General features: G+C 37.2%; 3 protein-coding genes across 5 annotated transcripts; 1 reads left to right on the top strand and 2 right to left on the bottom strand.

Moving 5' to 3' along the window:
* Window positions 1-1,618: 1,618 nt before the first annotated feature.
* LOC113708546 (APETALA2-like protein 3) lies at window positions 1,619-6,612 on the top strand. 3 transcript variants are annotated; one of them, XR_003452422.2, is made up of 10 exons: window positions 1,619-3,181; window positions 3,885-3,910; window positions 4,057-4,087; window positions 4,229-4,316; window positions 4,415-4,560; window positions 4,790-4,834; window positions 4,945-5,048; window positions 5,157-5,284; window positions 5,443-5,613; window positions 5,980-6,030. XR_003452422.2 is itself a non-coding variant. In XM_027231010.2 (10 exons), the coding sequence occupies exons 1-10, from the start codon at window positions 2,529-2,531 to the stop codon at window positions 6,214-6,216; spliced, it is 1,557 nt and encodes a 518-aa protein (XP_027086811.1). In that variant the 5' UTR covers window positions 1,625-2,528; the 3' UTR covers window positions 6,217-6,612. The 3 variants fall into 3 exon arrangements, 2 of the variants coding, with proteins under 2 accessions (XP_027086811.1, XP_027086812.1); XM_027231010.2 differs by having other exon boundaries at window positions 1,625-3,181; window positions 5,515-5,613; window positions 5,980-6,612; XM_027231011.2 differs by lacking the exon at window positions 4,790-4,834 and having other exon boundaries at window positions 1,629-3,181; window positions 5,515-5,613; window positions 5,980-6,612.
* A 1,212-nt stretch (window positions 6,613-7,824) lies between these two features.
* Window positions 7,825-10,758, bottom strand: LOC113707645 (protein IN2-1 homolog B-like). Its single transcript, XM_027229910.2, has 10 exons — window positions 10,516-10,758; window positions 10,331-10,405; window positions 9,895-9,955; window positions 9,725-9,811; window positions 9,305-9,403; window positions 9,094-9,196; window positions 8,944-9,020; window positions 8,687-8,794; window positions 8,224-8,304; window positions 7,825-8,133 (listed from the first exon to the last, which is right to left on the bottom strand). Exons 1-10 carry the CDS (start codon window positions 10,524-10,526, stop codon window positions 8,128-8,130), a joined length of 708 nt encoding a protein of 235 aa, XP_027085711.1. The 5' UTR covers window positions 10,527-10,758; the 3' UTR covers window positions 7,825-8,127.
* Window positions 10,759-12,871: 2,113 nt separating this feature from the next.
* On the bottom strand, window positions 12,872-14,934 carry LOC140014249 (protein IN2-1 homolog B-like). Its single transcript, XM_072064689.1, has 7 exons — window positions 14,852-14,934; window positions 14,664-14,710; window positions 14,324-14,412; window positions 14,114-14,216; window positions 13,963-14,039; window positions 13,235-13,315; window positions 12,872-13,135 (listed from the first exon to the last, which is right to left on the bottom strand). The coding sequence occupies exons 1-7, from the start codon at window positions 14,932-14,934 to the stop codon at window positions 13,124-13,126; spliced, it is 492 nt and encodes a 163-aa protein (XP_071920790.1). The 3' UTR covers window positions 12,872-13,123.
* Window positions 14,935-19,836: the final 4,902 nt, after the last annotated feature.

Genomic DNA, 19,836 nt, shown 5'->3' with positions numbered 1-19,836 from the left:
TTTCGAATTATTGTGTATTAGTGTAGTATTGTATTTGAAAAACTTGTTTTTGAAAAAATGATCAATTCAAACACACAGCATTAAAATCTGCATTTTAATGTATGTGAAATAAAATTATAATTCAGAATATAAAATAAATATTTAAAAAACGTGTTTTTGATGCAAGTAAATAAAAATTATATCCAACTAAAGTGGTAAAATGTCTGTCCAGATATGTATCTAGCTTCCATAGTACAGTGGAAGGTGGTAAAAAGATGGCTGTACTAATAATATAATATGGGCATTCCATTCGAGGTAGACAAAGGCACATAATGAAGGAAGCAGATGCTGAATTGAGAAAGTGAATAGTCTTTGAATGAAACAGTTGCCTGAGGCCTAACCAGAAACAGTTAAAAAAGTACATAAATTAATCATAGAATTGTATTCCTTTTTGGACGAAAAGCAGAAGCTGGAGGAGAATCTTAACCATAACATATCCGATCCGGGTGTGTAGAAGATTAAAAAGTGCAGCGGGTTGGTTTTTTTTTGGTTCGTAAATTTAATCAAGTTTGGAAGTTGCAGATTCTCATTCCATCCCTATAACAAATTAACAACCACGCCACACCACACCCCTCACAGATTCCTCTCTCTTTCACACACACACTCTCTCTCTCTCTCTATATATATGTGTATATATATATATGTATATATATACACTAAAAAAAGAAACACAAACACACACACTCATGACTCATGACTCATGACTCATGATATAAAATAAAATAACGTAAATGAAAAATAAACCAGTTGCCACGTCGTCGGGCTGTCTCAACTCTTTCCCTTACTAAACTACCCTACGCGGAAAAGTGGTAGGGGTAGGACTACCCTACATGCACAAAATCGATGACCACAACCAATTTGTCTGACCATTTTAATTGAGAGTGTAATGCACATAAAACCTTTTAGAAATTTTGCCTTGTGAAAATTGATCCATCTCAATTTACCAAGACAACCTAGCTGATTTTTCCCAAGAAAAAAATGAGGATTTTTCCATCGTATCATAGATATAAATATATATATATATATATTTGAAATTAATTTGTAATTTCAAATACATCACGTCATAAAATGGTGTTATAATATTATTTTAATTTTTTTTTGTTTTCAGTAGTATAATCTTCTATCCAAACACACTGTTCCTTTCATTCCGAGTGTCAATAGACAGGCATAGTTGCCTAAAATTTGAGGAAAATATTGTAGGTTTTCAAATATTTATATCATCTCATTTTTTTTAAAAAAAAATTTAGCAATTATATTTTTGTCACGTCATATTCAGAATGAATTTGGCGTTGATGCTTTTCCTTTAAAAACGATTCAGCATATAATTTCACAAACACTTACAGGGCTATTTTAACAATTCAGTAACCTCTACATAAACTAGGAAGTTTTTATATATATATATATATATATATATATATATATATATATATATATAAGAAAGATAATGTATAAATTAAAAATATATTATAACGAGTTGATTTATATAAAATAAAAAAATGGTACAGAAACGTATTCATAAAAAAAAAAAAAGTAAACATTTTTTTGTTAGAGAAAGAATGTGAATCCAAACAAGTCACATCACAAATGAGTGAGTACATGGTAAAAGGTTTGCTAAGCTCCATTCCTAGCTCTAGCTCTCCCCTCCTTAACGCGTCTCTCCCTACAGCCAAAATGTTATCCACCATGTATGCACGCTTAGGCATGTTCCTCTTCCCTTCTCCTCCACTTTTCCTCTCTATTATCACCAAACTTCATAGCCCCTAAGCCAACTCCCCTCCCTTCCCCTCCCCAAATATCCTCCCCACCTCCTCTATATCTCTCCCTCTCCACAGCCCATGGGTTTCTTGTAGTGAAATGAAACCTCCAAAAACTGGACCAAAAACTTCTGCCATCAGCTCCACAGCTTCCAATTCTACCAACAACAAGACCTTCCACAACCCACAACCAATACCAACACCAACACCCATCTCTCAAGACCTCTCAAACTATACATCTTGAATATATAGATATAGATAGCTACAGCTTACAAGATACAAGCCTCCAACTATTTTATAGGTAGACTAGACTGGAGTAGCCTTGCCGCCCCAACCCTTTTTCTTTTTCTTTTTCTTTTTCTTTTTTTCTGGGGGTGGAGACTAGACTCTAGAGAGGGCAATTTCTTGAATTTTGTGTGGTCATCTAACTGCCTGAAGTCTGATTCTGAACCGCCCAGCTGCTGCTGCTTATGTGATTGATATATACTTACCCCTCAAGGGAGTCTGTCTTACCATTTTATTTTTCCTCTCTCTTCTATGGTTATATTCTCTCTTCTGCTCAGATCTTTCTCTCTCTCTCTCCCATGAGCATGTGATCCTTCTGAAAAGGTACTTATCTGAAACTAACAACAGACACCAGAAAATCATTACCTACAGACAAATCCCAATAATACTACCGTAGTATTCATTGATTGATAATAACAAAGAAAGAGAAGAGGAGAGGAGGGGGAGAAAATGTTGTTGGATCTGAATATTGATGCTGATGCTGCAGCAGCAGCATCAGTGGACTCAGCTTGTGATGAAACCGACCCTTTTCCTTGCCCCGTCAAAACCACCGCTGCTTCTACTGCTACTTTGTTAACTGATCATGATTCCGGGGCCTCATCGTCCGTCCTCATCATAGCCGACGAAGAATCCAACAGCTCCTCCCCACCGACTCATAACCAACCCCACCACCGTTGCACAACCACCACTCTCAATTTCTCCATCCTCAACGCCACTGGAGAAGACCATATCATCCAAATTCTTGACAATGATCAAGATTTCGACAATGATGATCATCGTCAAGGTTTGATGACGAGGCAGTTTTTTCCTGTTGTCCCCAACAATGACCCATTTCCGTTCCCCACCACGACCACGACCACGACAGCCAGGCCTCCACAATGGCTCAAACTGTCCGTGCCGGAGGCCGCCGCTGCTGGGGAAATTGGTGGGATATATAACAAGGGTCAGCAGCAGCAACAACATCAGCTTGGTCAGCCGTATCAGCAGCACCAAGTAGCTGGAGGCGGTGCGAAGAAGAGCAGGAGGGGGCCTAGGTCGAGAAGTTCTCAGTATAGGGGTGTCACGTTTTATCGGAGGACTGGCAGATGGGAATCCCATATCTGGTATCTGTTCTATGCTACACTTTGCAGTTTACAGAAAGAAAAAAAAACCCATCCCCCCAACCATACCGTATCAATGGCTTCTTGGGACTTTGTTGTTTGTGTTTACAGATGTATTCATATTTTGCGAAAATCAAGCTGTTTGTGGGAATTTATTTTCTACATAAACTACTGCTCCATATGGTATCGTTTATTGTGCCGATTTCTTTTCTTTTATGTGTGTGATTGTCTTAAACTTTAATTACGTGATCTTTCTTTTCTTGTTTTTCTTTTCTTTTGCTTATTTACCCTTCATGCATTTAGGGGTAGAATCGGAATGGAAGTGAGAAGAGGGGTTTTCTTCCCCCTTGTTTTTGGGGAGCGGGGGTTTTGGGAATGATAATCGAGCTTTCAATTTCATTATTATGGAAGAGTGTTTTTACAGCTACATCTCAGTTATAAATTGTGTGCAAGGATTCTTTGCTGTCGATTTGTTTCTTGGTAAATTTGTGAATGACTAGGGTAACGTCTAAACTGCTTCTTCTCTATCGGCTCTTTTTTATTTTGAATTTTGTGGGACTCTAAATCGATTAATTTTGATGAAAGTATGGGATAGTTCTCTGATAGTATTCATAGGACTAGTATGCATTTCTTTGTCTTAAAACATTTGGGCCTCCTACTCCTCCTTGATTGTAATTGTATCTTTTGTTTGTGGCATTATGAACAGGGATTGCGGGAAGCAAGTGTATTTAGGTAAGCGGCTTAAGATACTGACCGAATGCTTTGACTGTTAATCACCGAAATTTTGGCATACAACTCACCAATTTTATGTGATTTACGACTCATGCAAGTCTTTTCATTATTTTGCGATTTTAATTGTAGTGCATTTGCTTTTTCAGGAGGATTTGATACAGCTCATACTGCAGCTAGGTAATCATCTTTTTTAGGGAAAAGAATAACCAATAAAAGAAAAATGTTTCTAGTACTTTCAAGTTGATCTTGCTACGAAAAGCTCATTTTACAAGTTTTCGCTCTCTACTTTCCTAGCTGATTTTAACAATTATTGTTCAGAGCGTATGATCGAGCAGCGATAAAGTTTCGAGGTGTTGATGCTGACATTAATTTTCATATCAGCGATTATGCAGACGATTTGAAACAGGTTCACTTCTGCTGATAAATTTCTAGCATCAGTAAGGTCAGATAATGCAAATAATGCAACATGCGTTCCATGTTAACCTTCATTAAGTTGATGTACAGATGCAAAACTTGACAAAGGAAGAATTTGTTCATATTCTTCGTCGTCATAGCACTGGATTCTCGCGCGGGAGCTCAAAGTATAGAGGAGTTACCCTACACAAATGTGGTCGCTGGGAGGCTCGGATGGGCCAGTTTCTTGGTAAAAAGTACGTGTCCAGTAACACTACAAATTCTAAGCTGCTTTTGGTTGGCCACATCTAAATATAAAAGCAGTAGTCTCATACTTTGTACATGAAATTACCAAACCTGTAAAAATGTTACTTTCCCAACGATTGTTATGCACACCATTTTGCATGGATATTACTTTAGATGGTTTCGAAAATAATGCTTGAGGGCCCATTCTTCATCATATGAGATAACAACGGTTGGCTGCAGGTATATATATCTTGGGTTATTCGACAGCGAAGTAGAAGCTGCAAGGTCCTTAATCATAAATCAAACTCCTTGAGACTGATTGTCTCACTCTGAAATGAAAAATATAGTTTTTATTGGGCTTCATCCAACAATATTTCCATTTTGTATTTTTCCAGGGCATATGACAAAGCAGCTATCAAATGCAATGGAAGGGAAGCAGTCACGAACTTTGAGCATAGTGCCTATGAGGGGGAGATCAGTGGAGCTGCCAAAGATGGAGGTATGCTGATCGTATACGTATTTTGCTTTCTCTTCATTCAACCCTTTCATCACATGATTGAAAGGAACAGGCTATTGACGTGGTACGGTTTCTGTTCTTGACCCACAGATGCAGGTAGAGGTGACAATCTTGATCTCAACCTGTGGATTTCTCCAGCTTCAGATGGGCAGAAGGAAATTGGTGATTCAAAAAGTTCCTGTGGCCATTATGCAGCTTCTGATGACAAAATGATAAAGGTATCTCTTCATTGAAGTGATTAGCAATTGAAGTTCTTTTCTTTGTTGGTTATACTTTAATCTTAAGATTTATCCAGAAGAAAAGATGAACTGCTTCCAAGCTTTTGGTAGTCTTACAATCGTTGTAAGAGCCATGAAATCTTTTTCTACTGTTTTAGGAACTTCGAGAAATTCTGGTACTCAGATTATCTTCTCCTATTCCTTGGCCTCCTTAAAAAATACTTCGACAGGTGGAGAACTCCTTCAATACTCCTGAATATCTACCAATGGCATCGCAAGATTCTTCAGTTTGGACCCACACATATTCTGGTTTTGGTCCAAAGAATGAGGTAATTCTTTACTAACATGATGTCCGTGAACAGTTTTTCATTATACCATATAGGAGCTATTTCTAACTTTCAAACTTCAGAAAATTTAATCTCTTATATATATATAAAGTTAAAAGTAAATTTTGTGTTGTTTTACCAATCAGTTCAAATGCATCTTCAATTGTTATTTTAGTGAACTACTTTCAGAAGAGTGAATGGTCCTCATGCTTCTCCATTTTTCTTGAAGTAAAGGCTTGACTTTAGACGATTCTTTTTCTTTCAACTTTTTATGATTCTGGGTTGTGGTCAAGATGAAAACAAAACAAAGAGATAAATCTGGTTTATCTTCATAAACGTGATGTTAAAACATGAAAATCCATTTGACAGGAAAGGGCAAGGAAAATGAGGCCTGAAGGCATTCCGATACCAGGATTATCAAACTGGCCATGGAAAATGCATTGCCATGGTGTGATCACCTCGGTACCTTTGTTTCCTTCTGCAGCATCATCAGGATTCTCCACAGTGACTGCCACTTCAACCACGCTTGTGTCAACGAATGCCCCAAATAAGATTGTCCACACCTCTGCCTTCCAGCACCCTCCTTTGACCCTTAATTACAATTAGCAAGCATCATCATGAGGTACAACCTCTTTGAACAACGTTTGTTGGGGCTTGGAATTCAGCTGGCAAAGGAATCCACTTTGTTCAGTGCGGGGTTTCATTTCTTCTATGATTCATGCATATATGATAGAAACAAAGATATTTTGAACATATACAATGGGGTATAGGTTAGTGCAAAATTGTGTAGAATTGCTGCCATGAGAATTGTTGTATAGCCATTCACACTGTTTGGAACGTGGAAGTGCTCCACTGACTGCAAAGAAGCACGGCTTCTCTTGAGCAAAGAACTCAAGCTGGTTCAGTCCTGCTTGACCTATACAATGTTACCTATACTACAAATGCCAAAGCTCATACTCCAGAACTCAGGAATTTGAGGGATGGGGCTACTTTAAACTTCCATCAGCTTTTAAGCACTTCAGCATCCAATTCTTTTGCATCCAAACCGAAAGAATACCAAATAACAGAAGCTCCGTATTACATCAAAGGTCCTAAATCATTTGTGCACCAATGAATTGCTGTGGAATGTGTGGGAAATTTCATCATCAAAAAAATCAGTCGTTAATTGCTTCCGGCGCCTTCAACAATATTTGAAAGAAATAAAAATAAGATAAACGCTGCTGAAGATAAGAGATTGGGCAGTTCTAAGTGCAATTGCAAGCCCCACTCCATTGCTTCAGGCATTTTTTTTCCCAGGTAATCAATCCTTCAGCAGTTTTGCTGTGTTCAAGCAGGCTACTGGGAGCTTGTCTACCCCCAATGCAATAAGGAACCTTTAGGCTTTATTTGATTAGTAGTAGGAAATACATATATATATATATATATATATATATAAAGAGAAAATCACTTTCTTGTGTATATATGTTTGTCTGATAGGAGAAATTTTGAGAGAAAATGGATGGTTAGCGGCACTATATTGTAAATAATCAACAGTTTTCCTCCAAAATCCTGCAGATTTTGCAGGACAATCAATGCAGAAGAGTGAAGAAACATTGCCTAACTTTCCTTGTATAAAAAACAAAAGAAAAAAAAGTAACTTTCTTTCACTTTTCCATCCTGTTCACTGCAAACAAACACAAACTTAGGCTTTCAGCATGATTGATTATCTTTAATGTACAGAAACCATGATCCATTGGGGTGTTTTATGATAAACAGGTAGGACCTAAAATTTGGGTTAACTGTTTGCAATTGTAATCATGGTAGTAAAAAATCATATTTTAAGGGCTTGTCTATCAATGGAGAGCAAAGAATGGCCACTGACTACAGTGACCTTTCTCCTTTTCTCCATGGCACATGCTTAGATTATATTCTCACTCCGCCCGTCCCCTTCTAAGGTCCAACCAAGATCAATGTATTGAAAAACAATATGCTTGTGTCATATGCATTTAAAAGAAAAGTAATGAACTGTCTCCCCCTTTTTGTGTGTGTGAAACAATGAGCAGTAGCTGCATTTGGACGGAGGGATTTGACAAAGAATTTGAAAACCTCTCAAATCTTTTTTATTGTTTACATTATTTAAGAGGCACTTAGATTCATAAATCAACAATTATTCTAGTATTTTTAAAATATATTTAGATAATTGATGAATTATAAAACTAAATGTAACTAAAGCAATTTTGGTAAATTTCAAATCTCTCATTTTCATCCTAGGGAGTAATATATCATATGTTTAGGAAGTACAGCAAGATGAAATGACATCGGAAATCACACGCAGACCAGTCTGATAAAGAAAATGTAGTATATCACAGCAGCCTTATACTGAAGGCAAAGCCTCCAATTTAATAATGTTGAGATCAGGCAGTTGCTTCTTATTAGGCGTAGTAGAGCTTGTTACATGATCTTGCAACATGCATATGCCTTGAGGATGAAGAGAATGGCACATCCCAATTCCATGTGATTTCATGGGATCCGAAGAGCTCAGGACTGAGATTAAAACAAGCGGACAAAGATTAAAACAATTCTTTCTGATAACTTCTAACAAAGAAAGACTGATCATTTGGCAGTAGAATTTACCGCGATACGCTTTTTTAACACTGCTAAAAACTCCTTTGGATCAGCTTTTGTCACTTTATAAGCCTCAATCTTATCAATTTCCTGTTGCAGAAGCAAGTTAAATAGGTAATAACCAACTAAACTGCTTCCAGTCCCAACAAAAAAAAAAAAAATGCAATGAACCCTTGAAGATGTACTCTTCTCCTAACCAAGGGATTGTACAGAATATCACTTTCAGATCAAGGATATCATATCAGCATGAAATTCAAAAGCAACGATGTGTATGAATGCAAGTGGAAGATTCCTATCTCCAAGCATGCCCCAATTTCTTTATGATATAGTCATTTCAATTCATGCCTACTTGGAGGATCATTAACATACTTAACTACAAACAGGAGCTGCATGTAAATAATGCTTCCAGTTTCTTCCTGATAATTTTGTACATAATTTTGCATGGGGAAAGTCTAAGAAATTCTGTGATTACCTCAATCCAAGCTGCCAGTTTTGGCCTGCCCCCTGTAACATCGTACTTCTTCACATCCGACGCGAAGAGTTGGAACCTTTCAACAAAGGGCGCATAAGCTACATCCACCTGAATTTGCGCAGAGAAAAAGATGAATCAACCTATGCTTCTTCAAGATAACATAAATACAACTTCATATCCCTATCATAATGCTTGACGAAAGAACTTCATTAACAAGGTATACGTGAACAAATAGAAGTTCCCAATTTTGCCCTTACAAGACTGAAAGTTCCGAGGAAGAAGGGACCATCATCGAATTTGCCAAGGGCATTCTCGAGGTAATCAAAAGCAGCACCTGATCAAATAATGCAATTTAGCATCAAAGTTTACAGGAATTAGCAGCCAAAATCCATGAGCACTCAACTTACCAACTTCACCGATTCCTTCTGCTCTGAAAGAAGAAAATCCAGCTCCATTAAAGGAGTCAGAGTAGGACAACAAATGTTCTGCAAACTCTCTCTTAGCGGGGTCCTACAAATTTGATCAGAGAACTCAAAATACAACCCACTGCAGAATGCAGACTAAGAGCAGCCAACTTAGCTCACCAAAATTTAACTAGAAAATTGTTATGAATCTTACGTTAGGAAGAAGTGAAGGACCTTCAAAGTTTTCGTCAAGATATTTGATTAGATCAAGAGACTCTCCTTTGACTTCATTATTATGTACCAGAGATGGCACCTGCTTGATAATGGAGCATAAGAAAAATCCCATGTGATTGATACAAAGTAAACTACATGTAATAATTGGCTGCTGAAATGAGAAATGAAACTTTCATCTCAATTTCATCTCAATTTCATCAAGAAATCTATACATATCAGTCCACAGGAATTATTTATAAACCAATTGAAATTTCCAGGCTGACGCAAGCAGCCATGGCTCCTCAAACAGTAAAAAAGTTCTGGCTGGTTTTTGTGAACATTTAGCATGAGTCTGATATTGCCGCAGAACAATTAGCATCAGAGATCTCACACAACATGGTGAAATTAAATAATACCCAACCTTGTTTGCTGGGTAAACTTTCTCCTTGTACCAGGCTGGCCTATTCTCTAGGTCAATAGCGATCAATTTTATTTTATCTTGCAATCCCTGCAAACGCAAATCAGAAATTCACAAATCTGATTATTAGATCAAGCAGAATCACCAAGGTCCACAAGAAGTCCCCAACAAACCTTATAATTCCTTGTGATCCACACACGTTGTGCATACGGGCATATATAAGCTGTGAACAACCTAATATCAAGAAATGAAATATCGCAGTGTCAAAATATTATCATGCTCAAACGAACAATAGTCACTGTAAGATTTCCATGTTGTGATCCAAAAATTTTGGAAATGACCAAAAATTTCGGTTTCTTCCAGTTCGATGCACATATTGTTGAGATTTTATCCATGTCCCTCGTTGATTCTCAGTTCATGAGTAGGCAGGTTAATAAGTTTTTGATCTAAATCACTGGGCCAAAATGCTTAATCCAACTTTACTAATATCCTTGATCAATCGGATGTAAGATGCAGACCACTTGCATTAAAATGAACCAAACTGAGACAAAGTCAATAAAACAAGAAAAAACGGTGCCATTGATGATTCTCTTGGGATTAAACACTCACTTGGTGGTTCCGTCAAAGATGTCAGGAGGTGGTTCTGAGGAAGAATCAAGCGAAGGTGGAAGCACCTCTTTGACACTAAGAAAACAAAACATACCCAAATCAGTAACAAAATCCAAAATTAAACACACCGAAGCATTCAAGATAAAGAAGAAACAGTGAACAAACAAAAGTTGGGATTTAATTACCCAGAAGCCATTGCTGAAGCTGACAGCGAAGATATTCCGAAAACTTTTTATCTTGCAAAGGAAGAATTGGATGGTGGTAGCAGTAGCAGTAGTACAAGGATTCTTTACGGAATGTATATTGCCATGATGATTGCTTAATTTCAAAGTGGCCACATTACATTATTCATATTTTTCACGTGTGTTTGCATCCCAAAATCGTGCTTTGACTAATTGAAATACGGACTGTGTCGCGAATCCTCGGGTCCGAACAACTGATAGCCATCCATCCATTAAGATGTAGGTCAGGTATTAAATTTTTTAAAAGAATTAAGAAAAGTATATATAGATATAAAATAAAACAATAATAATTAATGCGCGCATTCAATAATTAAAGACGCTACTTTCTCTTCATCATCATTAAAGAAAAAGGCCAACTCCTATATGTAGTAGGTTGGTATCTCTTTTTTTTTTTTGACAAATTATTGGCTAAAATACTTTTTTTAAAAAATCTCAAATTTTGGTACTATTTTGGGATTTTTTTAGTGTTACTTATTGAATTTTTTTTTTGCACAAAAATTAAATTTTTTTTAACCGACTCATAAAGCATGCATGTAATTTTTTTCATGTAGTGGTACGCAAAAATCGTGAAGTCAAAGGAGATTGGTAACATATTACAAAGTTGCAAGCTGAAAAATAAACTCTTGAACGGTAGATGGACACAAGAACAAAGAACACATTGGAGAGACCTTGGATTGGATACATACATTTTTTTTTGTTTGCTTTAATTTCCTTAGCTACATGTACATTTATGTGTGTGTACGTACATATATACGTAATCTCAAGTCCCAAAAAAAAAAAAGAAAAAGAAAAACACCTTCTTGTACATTTCCCGACGCTAGGATAATGATAATTTTGTCTGGGATGAACTGGGTGATTTTGAAGAATGGAGTGTAAGTAAAGGGTTTCGGGTTACTTAAGCTAAAAAAATGATTTATTATTTTATCATTTGTGTTTCCATCAGTAACAATCGCAAATTTGGCTGGCACAGGAATCGAATCCGCAGACAAGTCTTGCCTGATGACTTGGTTTCCAAGAAGAATTTTAACAATTTTAATCAATTTGCAAAGTCATTACTACATTATAAATTTGGTAAAAGAATGTATGTAGAAATATTTATATTTTAGAATTACTAATATATTGTTCGGGTGCGGATCAAATATTGATGGAAATTTTATATTCTGTATCCGACCCCTTCTTTTTATTAGAGTAAATGGGTCTGAGTACGGGGATCGGAATTATATTTTTCAACCCAAACCCGAAAAAATTTATCTAACCCGAGTCGGGTCTAGGTCCAAACCCGACCCATTGACACGGTAACGCTTCCATTTGCCATTACACGGACGGATTTAATAGTACTTCAAAGCAATGTTTTGAAAATCGGACCGGACCGGCCGGTTCGACCGGTTGAACCGCTATTAAACCGATTTTCAACCTTCTTCTCTTTTTTTTTTGTAAAATGCAGCTATCAAGATTCGAACTCAAGACCTTTGTAATAAAAGACCAATGTACTAACCATTGCACCATCACATCTTATTAGTTTTTTTTTATAACTTATTTATATAAAACAAACACTCATATTTCTTTTTTCCATTTTTCTTACAAAATCTCATCCTCTCATGGTTCTTTCTTTTTAATTTTCAACTCTCTCTCTCTCTCTATCCTTTTTTTTTGTCACTTCCTTTTTAGTCAAACCTCTTTATTTTTAATTTATTAATGTTTTCTTCCATCTTTTAATTTTGTTTTTGTCCATTAAATTGAAAAAAGTTAAAAAAGAATTATTTTTTTAACCCAAATTATTTAATGCTACAACCACCCACTTTTATCTCATTTTTTGTTTCTTATCAGGTTTACATTTCTATTTTCGATTTTCTTGACTTCCTTCGAACTCCAAACTTCCTTTTTTAAATTGCAATCTCTAAAATGTAAATTAAAATTTAAGTTCACAATATCTAAATTCTCATAGACGTGAATTTTGTATAATTTCAAAATATTGTGATATTTTTGGGTTGGATTTAGATATAATTGAAATTGAGATGAAATTTATTTGTTTTAACTTATAATTTAAAAAATCCAAGTTATTAAAAAATAGTAAACCTTTCATCATATAAAGTATTAAATTAACCCATTACATGTCTTATTTTGTACATATATATATTTATATAAATAATTTTTTAAAAAATTCATTGAACCGAGGTTGAACCGGTCCGACCGATTGAATCTCGACCCTTTCACTTCACCGGTTCAATTAACGGTATTGCTTCAAAGCCTTATTCATGTTTCTTGCCAAGGACTAATATGTCATGATGCTACGGTCAAATGCACAACAAGATGAAAGGACACGGTAAATTCTCTACAGACCAGCCGGATCACGAAAATACAGGTGTTACAACGTTAAACTGAATACAAAAATTATAGGTGTTAAATATAACAATAATGTCTATTGACTTGAGACAGTTGCTCTTGTGACAGGCGCGAGGCGCTTGAGATGTGATCCAGCAACATGCTTATGCCTTGATGATGAAGAGTGCGATTATCCCAATTCCATGCGAGATCAAGGGATCCGAAGAGCTCAGAACAGAGCCTAGATACGATTATAAAGGTCAAAGAAATTCATCCTAAGGAACTTCTAGCAAAGGTTGAATCTGTAACAAAACAGAAATCATTTGCTAGCAGAATTTACCTTAAAACGTCTTTTCAGAGTTGCTAAAAGCTTGTCAGGATCAAACCTTGTCGCTGTATAAGCCTTAATCTTATTAACTTCCTGTAAGAGTAAAACGAGTAGGTAATAAACAACTCAAGTGCTTCCAGTCCCAAGGAAAATGCAGTGAGCTCTAAAGTATGTACTCCTCTCTTAACCAAAGTGATGTGTCAACAATAGTGCAAAATATCACATTCAGATCATGGATGCCATGATCAGTATGGAATACAAGAAAAAAAAAATGATACGTATGAAGATTATTCTGTCCAATATGCCGAACTGTTTTGTGAGACCAAGTCATTTCACTGCATGCTTGGAGGATCATTAAGAATTGAAGGACTTAGATGACAAATTAAGATCTGCACTTGAACAATGCTTCCAGTTTCTCCCTTAAAATTTTTCTAAATGATTTTTGTAAGGGAGACTGCTAGTAGATTCTTTGAGTACCTCAATCCATGCTGCTAGTTTTGGCCTGCCCTCTGTAATATCATACTTCTTGAAATCCAATAGGAATGGTTGGAACATTTCAATGTGTGGAGCAAAAACCATATCCACCTGAGTCCTTCGAGATATGAATCCAACTTATAGCGAAATCCAAACATCATTCTGATTTCTTTTTTCACATCCCTTTCCGAATGCTTGAAAGAAGGACTTCATTCAAACACGATCTACGTGAAATTAAAAAAACTATAGGGGTCCATTGCACTTACCAGACTGAATTGTCCAAGGAAGAAGGGACCATCATCAAATTTGCCAAGGGCATCCTCAAGGTAATCAAAAGCAGCACCTAATCAAATCACCTACTTGAGTATCAAATATGACAGGAACTAGTAGCCAAAAAGCCATGAGCATTCAACTTACCAGTTTTACCTACTCCATTTGCCATGAAAGAAGAAATTACACCTCCATAGAAAGAGTTGGAGTAGGAAAGCAACTTTTCAGCGAACGCTTTCCTGGCAGGATCCTGTATATTTAGTTAAGAGGACTTGGAACACAAGCTATCGAAAAATGCAGAAAAAAAGCAGCAAATTTGCTCACTGAAATTTAACAGAAAGATGTTACCAATCTTACATCAGGAAGAACTGAAGGACCTTCAAAGTTTTCCTCGAAATAGTTGCTTATTTCAATAGAGCCTCCTTTAACTTGATTGTTGCCGGCACCTGCTTTGAGAATAGAGCATAAGAAGAGCTCCAAAGTATAAAATTAACTACGTGCAATGATTAGTAGCTGAAAATAGACTATAATCTCAAATTTGAGTAATAGGTACAGTTTGTTATCAAGAATTTGTCCAGATCAGTAAATAAGTTCCCGAAACAAGAACAAAAAAAGTTCAGGCCAGTTTTTGTGGATATTAACATGAGATTGATATTGTTGTGGAGTATTATTAGCATAGCGCAAGTAAATATCTAACCCCGTTTGCTGGGTAAAGCTTCTGCTGGTACCAGGCTGGCCAACTCTCTAGGTCAATAGCAATCAGTTTTACCCTATCTTGCAATCCCTGCTCCAGAAAAGAATATAAAATGCAATTCAGGAAATTCAGAAAGCTGATAGATTAGACCAAGCAGAATTATCAGGGTCAACAAGAGCTCCTTGACAAACCTTGTAATTCCTTGCGATCCATGCTGCTTTTGCAAACGGGCATAGGTAAGCGACAAGCAACCCAAAATCAAGAAACGATACATTTTTTAGTATCAAAATATTAAGCTTGAATGGACAATAGTTAATGAAGATTTTCGTGTTGTGATTTCTGAACCGTAAATATTCCAACCAACCAAATTATCCATTTCTTTCAGTCCCGGTGGTATAATGTTAAACTTGTAAAACTTGTTTTTCTCATATGAAATATGACTTAAAGCCAACACGACCTTGTAAAATGAGCCACAGTCGGCATCTCAATGCAAAATTCTTGATCCGCATCTCAAGCTCAACTAGGACCATAGATGCCTTGATTTCCAATTCCAAGCATATATAATAGCATATCCGAGATGAGAAGTGTCACCGTGTCCCACACCCAAACAAAAGTATTGATCTACTATTGGACCGTTGTCCCGTTTACCTTAAAAATCAAGTTATTCCCTCTAACCCTCAAGCATTAGAGTCGGTATCAAACCATCAAAGCGAGGGCCAATGTTGTTGGATGTATCTAGACAAGGAACCGCACGAACTGAATGATTTGCAGAGCTAAGTGGCTTAATGTTACGAGGTGTTTACTTCCCCTAGTAAACCACCCACGTAATGGCGCTGGTAAGCCATGCTATCGGTCAGTCCACAATTCACTTACACGCAAATATTCAGAACGTAGAACACTTAGGCAAAATAAAGAAACACACACAAGTTACAGCCAACACGGCCAACCTTGTATTTCACAACAAAGCTTACAAGGAATTTCTACAAACACTTGGTGTGCAGAACATCTAAGGGTGATTCTCACTATCTGAGACTCTCTGCCTTTTAGTCTCTGCTTAGCCCGTTATTTATAGGCACATGTACAGTTGACAAGACCCAATCGTTGGTCAGATAAGAACATCCACGAAATCAGGAACTCGCTAAGAACAAAGGCTGAGTTGGCTGGTAACCGCCAGCAATTGCCAGCAACGGTCAACAACTGCCCAACATTCATCTTTGGCGCGCACAGGCAACCGCCACACAATTCCGCGCGCCCCGTTTCCCGCCTTCTGCAACGTTCCGCGCCCAGTTTGCCCCAACACTTAGTAATCTTAGGCACAGTGGTTCCTAACCCTTGAAACCACCCGAAACAACCCGCCAAGCCATAGTCATTCCATGGCCTTGGCCCCTAACCCTTGGCCTTGACTTGGCTTAGTCACAGTTATCCCACTATATATATGTTTTAAGGGAAAACTTACGACTGTTAGTAGAGACACTCATTTTTCCCCAATTAACTTAGAGACATCCGATGCCTCTAAAACTTTCCCCAACCCATACTTAGGTTAGGAAAATATCATCAAATACTGATTCACTCGTTTCCAACAAGTTTCACCTTCGGCCTTCCCACCTAGGCCATGGCTGACCGAACTTGGCCACAGCCGCACGCGTTCCGTCTGGACCGCACCCTAAGGGACTAACGCTTAAACATTATAGCCATGTAAAGGGCTCCTAGAATCTCCAGCTCGAGTTACATAAAGAAGGAGACAAGTCTGGATTACGGGCCTAGCTTCGTGAGAGTGCAAAGTCCTAAAAGGGTGGTCAATCTCTCCATCCCCGGGTCCTAAAGATGCAGGGCCATTGCAAGGAAAACGCTGAAAAGAACCAAACTGAAAGAAAGTAAATCCCAACGAATAAAAGCTGGTGATATTGGTTCTACATTTGATTAAGAACTTTCTTGGAGGTTCCATCAAAGATATCAGCAGGTGGTTTTGAGGAAGAAGTAACTTGTAAGAGCAGGTGGAGGCACCTCTTTCACACTTTGAAGACAAAACGTATCAGAATCTGTAATAAATCCAAAATCGACAACAGCAGAGTATCCAACATAAAGAAGAAACATGAAACAGGCAGAGTATCGATTTAAGTACCCAGAAGCCATTGCTGAAGCTGATTGTGAAGAAACTCTGAAAACTTTGTTTAGACAGTGAAGATTTGGACGGTATAGGAATAGAATTCTGGACATGGTATAAATAGAAAACAGCAGATGAAAGCTCGCGGGGTTGAATCAGGAGGGAATTCGGGCCTGTTTGAAACCTGAGTTTTTTGGGAGTTTGTCTAAAATTTTACTGTAGTGCACTGTAGAAGTTTTTGAAAAAATTTTGTAAAAGTTTTTGTAAGGTGAAAAATTTTATAGAAGTTTTTGTATGATGACAAACTTTTTTTTTCCCTTTTTTTTTATTTTTTAAATTTTTTTCTTTCTCTTTCTTTTTCTCCTTCTTTTTCTTTTTCTTTCTTTCCTTTTTCTTTTCTTTCCTCTCTTCTTCTTCTTTTTCCTTCCCCCTCCCCTTTCCCCGTTACCTCCGCCACTCCCAGCAGCAACTCCACCAATGCCACCTCCCGCCACCCCTCTCCTCCCTTCTGCTCCGCCACCCCTCTCTGCGCCTTCGCCCTTTGCCCCGCCTTCCCCTTCCCCACCCCTGCAAAAGCTCCCCCTCCCTCTCCCTCTGCCTACAACCCCCCGCCACTCCTCCCTCTCCCTCTGCCGCCACCTGAGTTTTGCACATGAGTTTTGCAGCAACAGAAATGATTTTTTTTTTCCAATGTTCCATCTCTCTTTTCTCTCCTTATCTTGCCGCCAGAATAAGCAGCAATAGTCGAGTGTAATTTTTTTTTTTTTTTTTGCAATTTTCTTTCTCCCCAAGCTGCGGGAGGGGGAATGTGGTGGGGAAAGACAGAGGGAAAGAGGGGAGGGGGGAGGGAGAAAGAAAAAAGAGATTTTGAAAACCAACATATCGGTCAAAGGGGGAGGAGAGGGAGAGAAAAAAAAAAGAGAAAGGCCGGCAAAAGTTGACCAGAATAGTTATCGACGCCGGAAGCGGTGGTGGAGGTGGTGGCCGGTTGGGTAGGGGAGGAAAAGAAGAAAAGTTGAAGGGAAAGTTTTTTCTATATTATTTTGAAGTGTATAAGTAAAAAACTTTGATTAGTTTTTTGGGGTTCCCGTAGCAAAACTTGCTAAAAAACTAGTAGCTAAAAAACTTGGCCAAAAACTTCACTTCTAAACAAGATTCAAATACAAATATTACGAGTGCAATGATAATTGATGTTGGAAACTTTTCAAAATTTGTGTGATGTACATACATGTAATTAATGTATATTCATTCATGTTTTGGTACATGTATAGTATTGTGAATATTTCTAAAATGTACATTCATTTGTGAATGTGTTCATGTATATGGGAATTTTTGAATGAAAGGATAGATTCATGATTTGATCTTAAGATCATGAGATGCATGAATTAAAGTGCATGAATTTGTACACAATACTTTGAATCTATTCATACAAGTATTTAATGAGTTCCTTTGTTTCTTAAACAATCTTCCTATATAAAGAGGTCAAGTAAAGAATGGTTTGCAGCAGAAAATCACTTTCTTACTATTGAATACTCTCTCAAATACACTCCTTAGTTCAAAAGGGTTTGTCTTGCTTTGTGCAAGAGTGTAAGACAAACAAATTTCATCTTATTCTAAATGATATTTGTCCAAAATTTTTGCACGTCATACCGGACAAATAAGCCTAAAGAAAAGTGATCTTCTATCACAATTTGAAGCCAATTTTTGTCACAACATTTGCCAGTTCGTTGCAATTATTCCCAACAATTGATAACGTCCAAGTTGGCCATATTATTATTCATGACAAGGGCAGCTATTCAAAAGCTAGCAGGCTCTTTTACTTTTATCCAACACAAGCAGGGATATGTGACAAGTCCAATTTAGCACCTGAAATCTATGGAAGTATCTAAATTGAGCCCCATTCATGAATCTAAATTTTGTTATATTGAGCCCTCGTAACCATTTCTTGTTATATATTTTCAATTTGCAGTACTTTAGATGTCAAAAATTGCTTCCTTTCTATTGCTCTATTTTATGAAATTGTCTTAGTTTAACTTTAGGTATAAGGAGTGAAATCTGAAAATTATACAACTCAATAAAAAGAGCTAACTCTATTTTCTAGAAGGCGCATTTCGTAGTTCTTTTCTTTCTAGAAAGCACATAAGAGGTCAAGAAATTTGCCATAAACTAACATATTGGGTCCATTTTCAAAGTCAAGATATTTGCCATATATAGCATATTGGGTCCGTTTTCAAAGTCGCGTAATCGAACACTACAAATTCATAGACGTCTGCCTTCCAGTTCCAGCACCCTCATGACTTTTTAGTTACAACAATGAGCAAAGCATCATCAAATTTGAGGTTCGGAAACTTGTGGGTTTTGGGGTGGTGGACTTGGAAGTCAGCTGCCAAAGGAAGCAACTCAGCTCAGTTGCAGGGTTTTATTTCTGTCATTCATGCATGTACTAATAGAAAGATACATTTTTAAACGTATACTTTGGTTACAGATATGTCTTGTACCGAGACAAACTGCGATAGCAGTCTAAGAAGGCGGAGCTGCACCACATCAGGCGGGATTGCATTGCCTGGTTCTAATTCTTCAGGCTTCTGGTGTTTCTTGTTCCTACTTCAAGAAAGTCCAGTTACATAGGATTTAACCTTCGAGCATGAACCATCCTCAACCTAAAAGGGAAAAAACATTACCTGTTGGTTTGTTTCCTTGATAACCGTTCTAGATTTTTGGGCCAATCGCTACCAATTGTATATGTAAACTCTTTACTGCTAAAGCACTATTCCCATTGTATCTTAATATTTCGTTTTTTGACTCGAAAAACTCGAATCTTGATCACATCCCGGACATATGGTCTACTGGCAATAGATAGAAATTGACACCTCCAATTACTCACAATATTTTTGTGGCACTTCTAACATTAGTAAGAAATAATTATGAGGCTTTAGAAACAAGAATAAAGAGATGCTTCCATTACATTGAAGATGTTGCAGTAGTTGAAAAAAAGTATTGTCAAGGAGTAGCATAGCTCATCATGGAAACACACAACGATGAAAGAGCATAGAAGTTGAATGTAGACCAGTC

The sequence above is a fragment of the Coffea arabica genome, chromosome 9c (genome assembly GCF_036785885.1).
Source record: "Coffea arabica cultivar ET-39 chromosome 9c, Coffea Arabica ET-39 HiFi, whole genome shotgun sequence".
NCBI classification, from domain to species: Eukaryota; Viridiplantae; Streptophyta; class Magnoliopsida; order Gentianales; family Rubiaceae; genus Coffea; species Coffea arabica.
Note: the sequence above shows the minus strand (reverse complement) of the source record. Positions and strands in the feature narration are given on the sequence as shown.

What these genes read in the sequence shown, in the direction of transcription:
- LOC113708546 (XM_027231010.2), top strand. Translation starts at nt 2,529, where the DNA reads ATGTTGTTGGATCTGAATATTGATGCTGATGCTGCAGCAGCAGCATCA. An exon ending in AGATGGGAATCCCATATCTG is followed by an intron (nt 3,182 to 3,884) that starts GTATCTGTTCTA and finishes CATTATGAACAG; the next exon opens with GGATTGCGGGAAGCAAGTGT. An exon ending in ACAGCTCATACTGCAGCTAG is followed by an intron (nt 4,088 to 4,228) that starts GTAATCATCTTT and finishes ATTATTGTTCAG; the next exon opens with AGCGTATGATCGAGCAGCGA.
- LOC113707645 (XM_027229910.2), bottom strand. An exon ending in AAGTTTACCCAGCAAACAAG is followed by an intron (nt 9,404 to 9,724) that starts GTTGGGTATTAT and finishes ATTATCAAGCAG; the next exon opens with GTGCCATCTCTGGTACATAA. An exon ending in TCCTCGGAACTTTCAGTCTT is followed by an intron (nt 8,795 to 8,943) that starts GTAAGGGCAAAA and finishes GCGCAAATTCAG; the next exon opens with GTGGATGTAGCTTATGCGCC.
- LOC140014249 (XM_072064689.1), bottom strand. Translation starts at nt 14,934, where the DNA reads ATGTATCGTTTCTTGATTTTGGGTTGCTTGTCGCTTACCTATGCCCGT. An exon ending in GGATCGCAAGGAATTACAAG is followed by an intron (nt 14,711 to 14,851) that starts GTTTGTCAAGGA and finishes CTATTGACCTAG; the next exon opens with AGAGTTGGCCAGCCTGGTAC. An exon ending in GTCCTTCAGTTCTTCCTGAT is followed by an intron (nt 14,217 to 14,323) that starts GTAAGATTGGTA and finishes CTAAATATACAG; the next exon opens with GATCCTGCCAGGAAAGCGTT.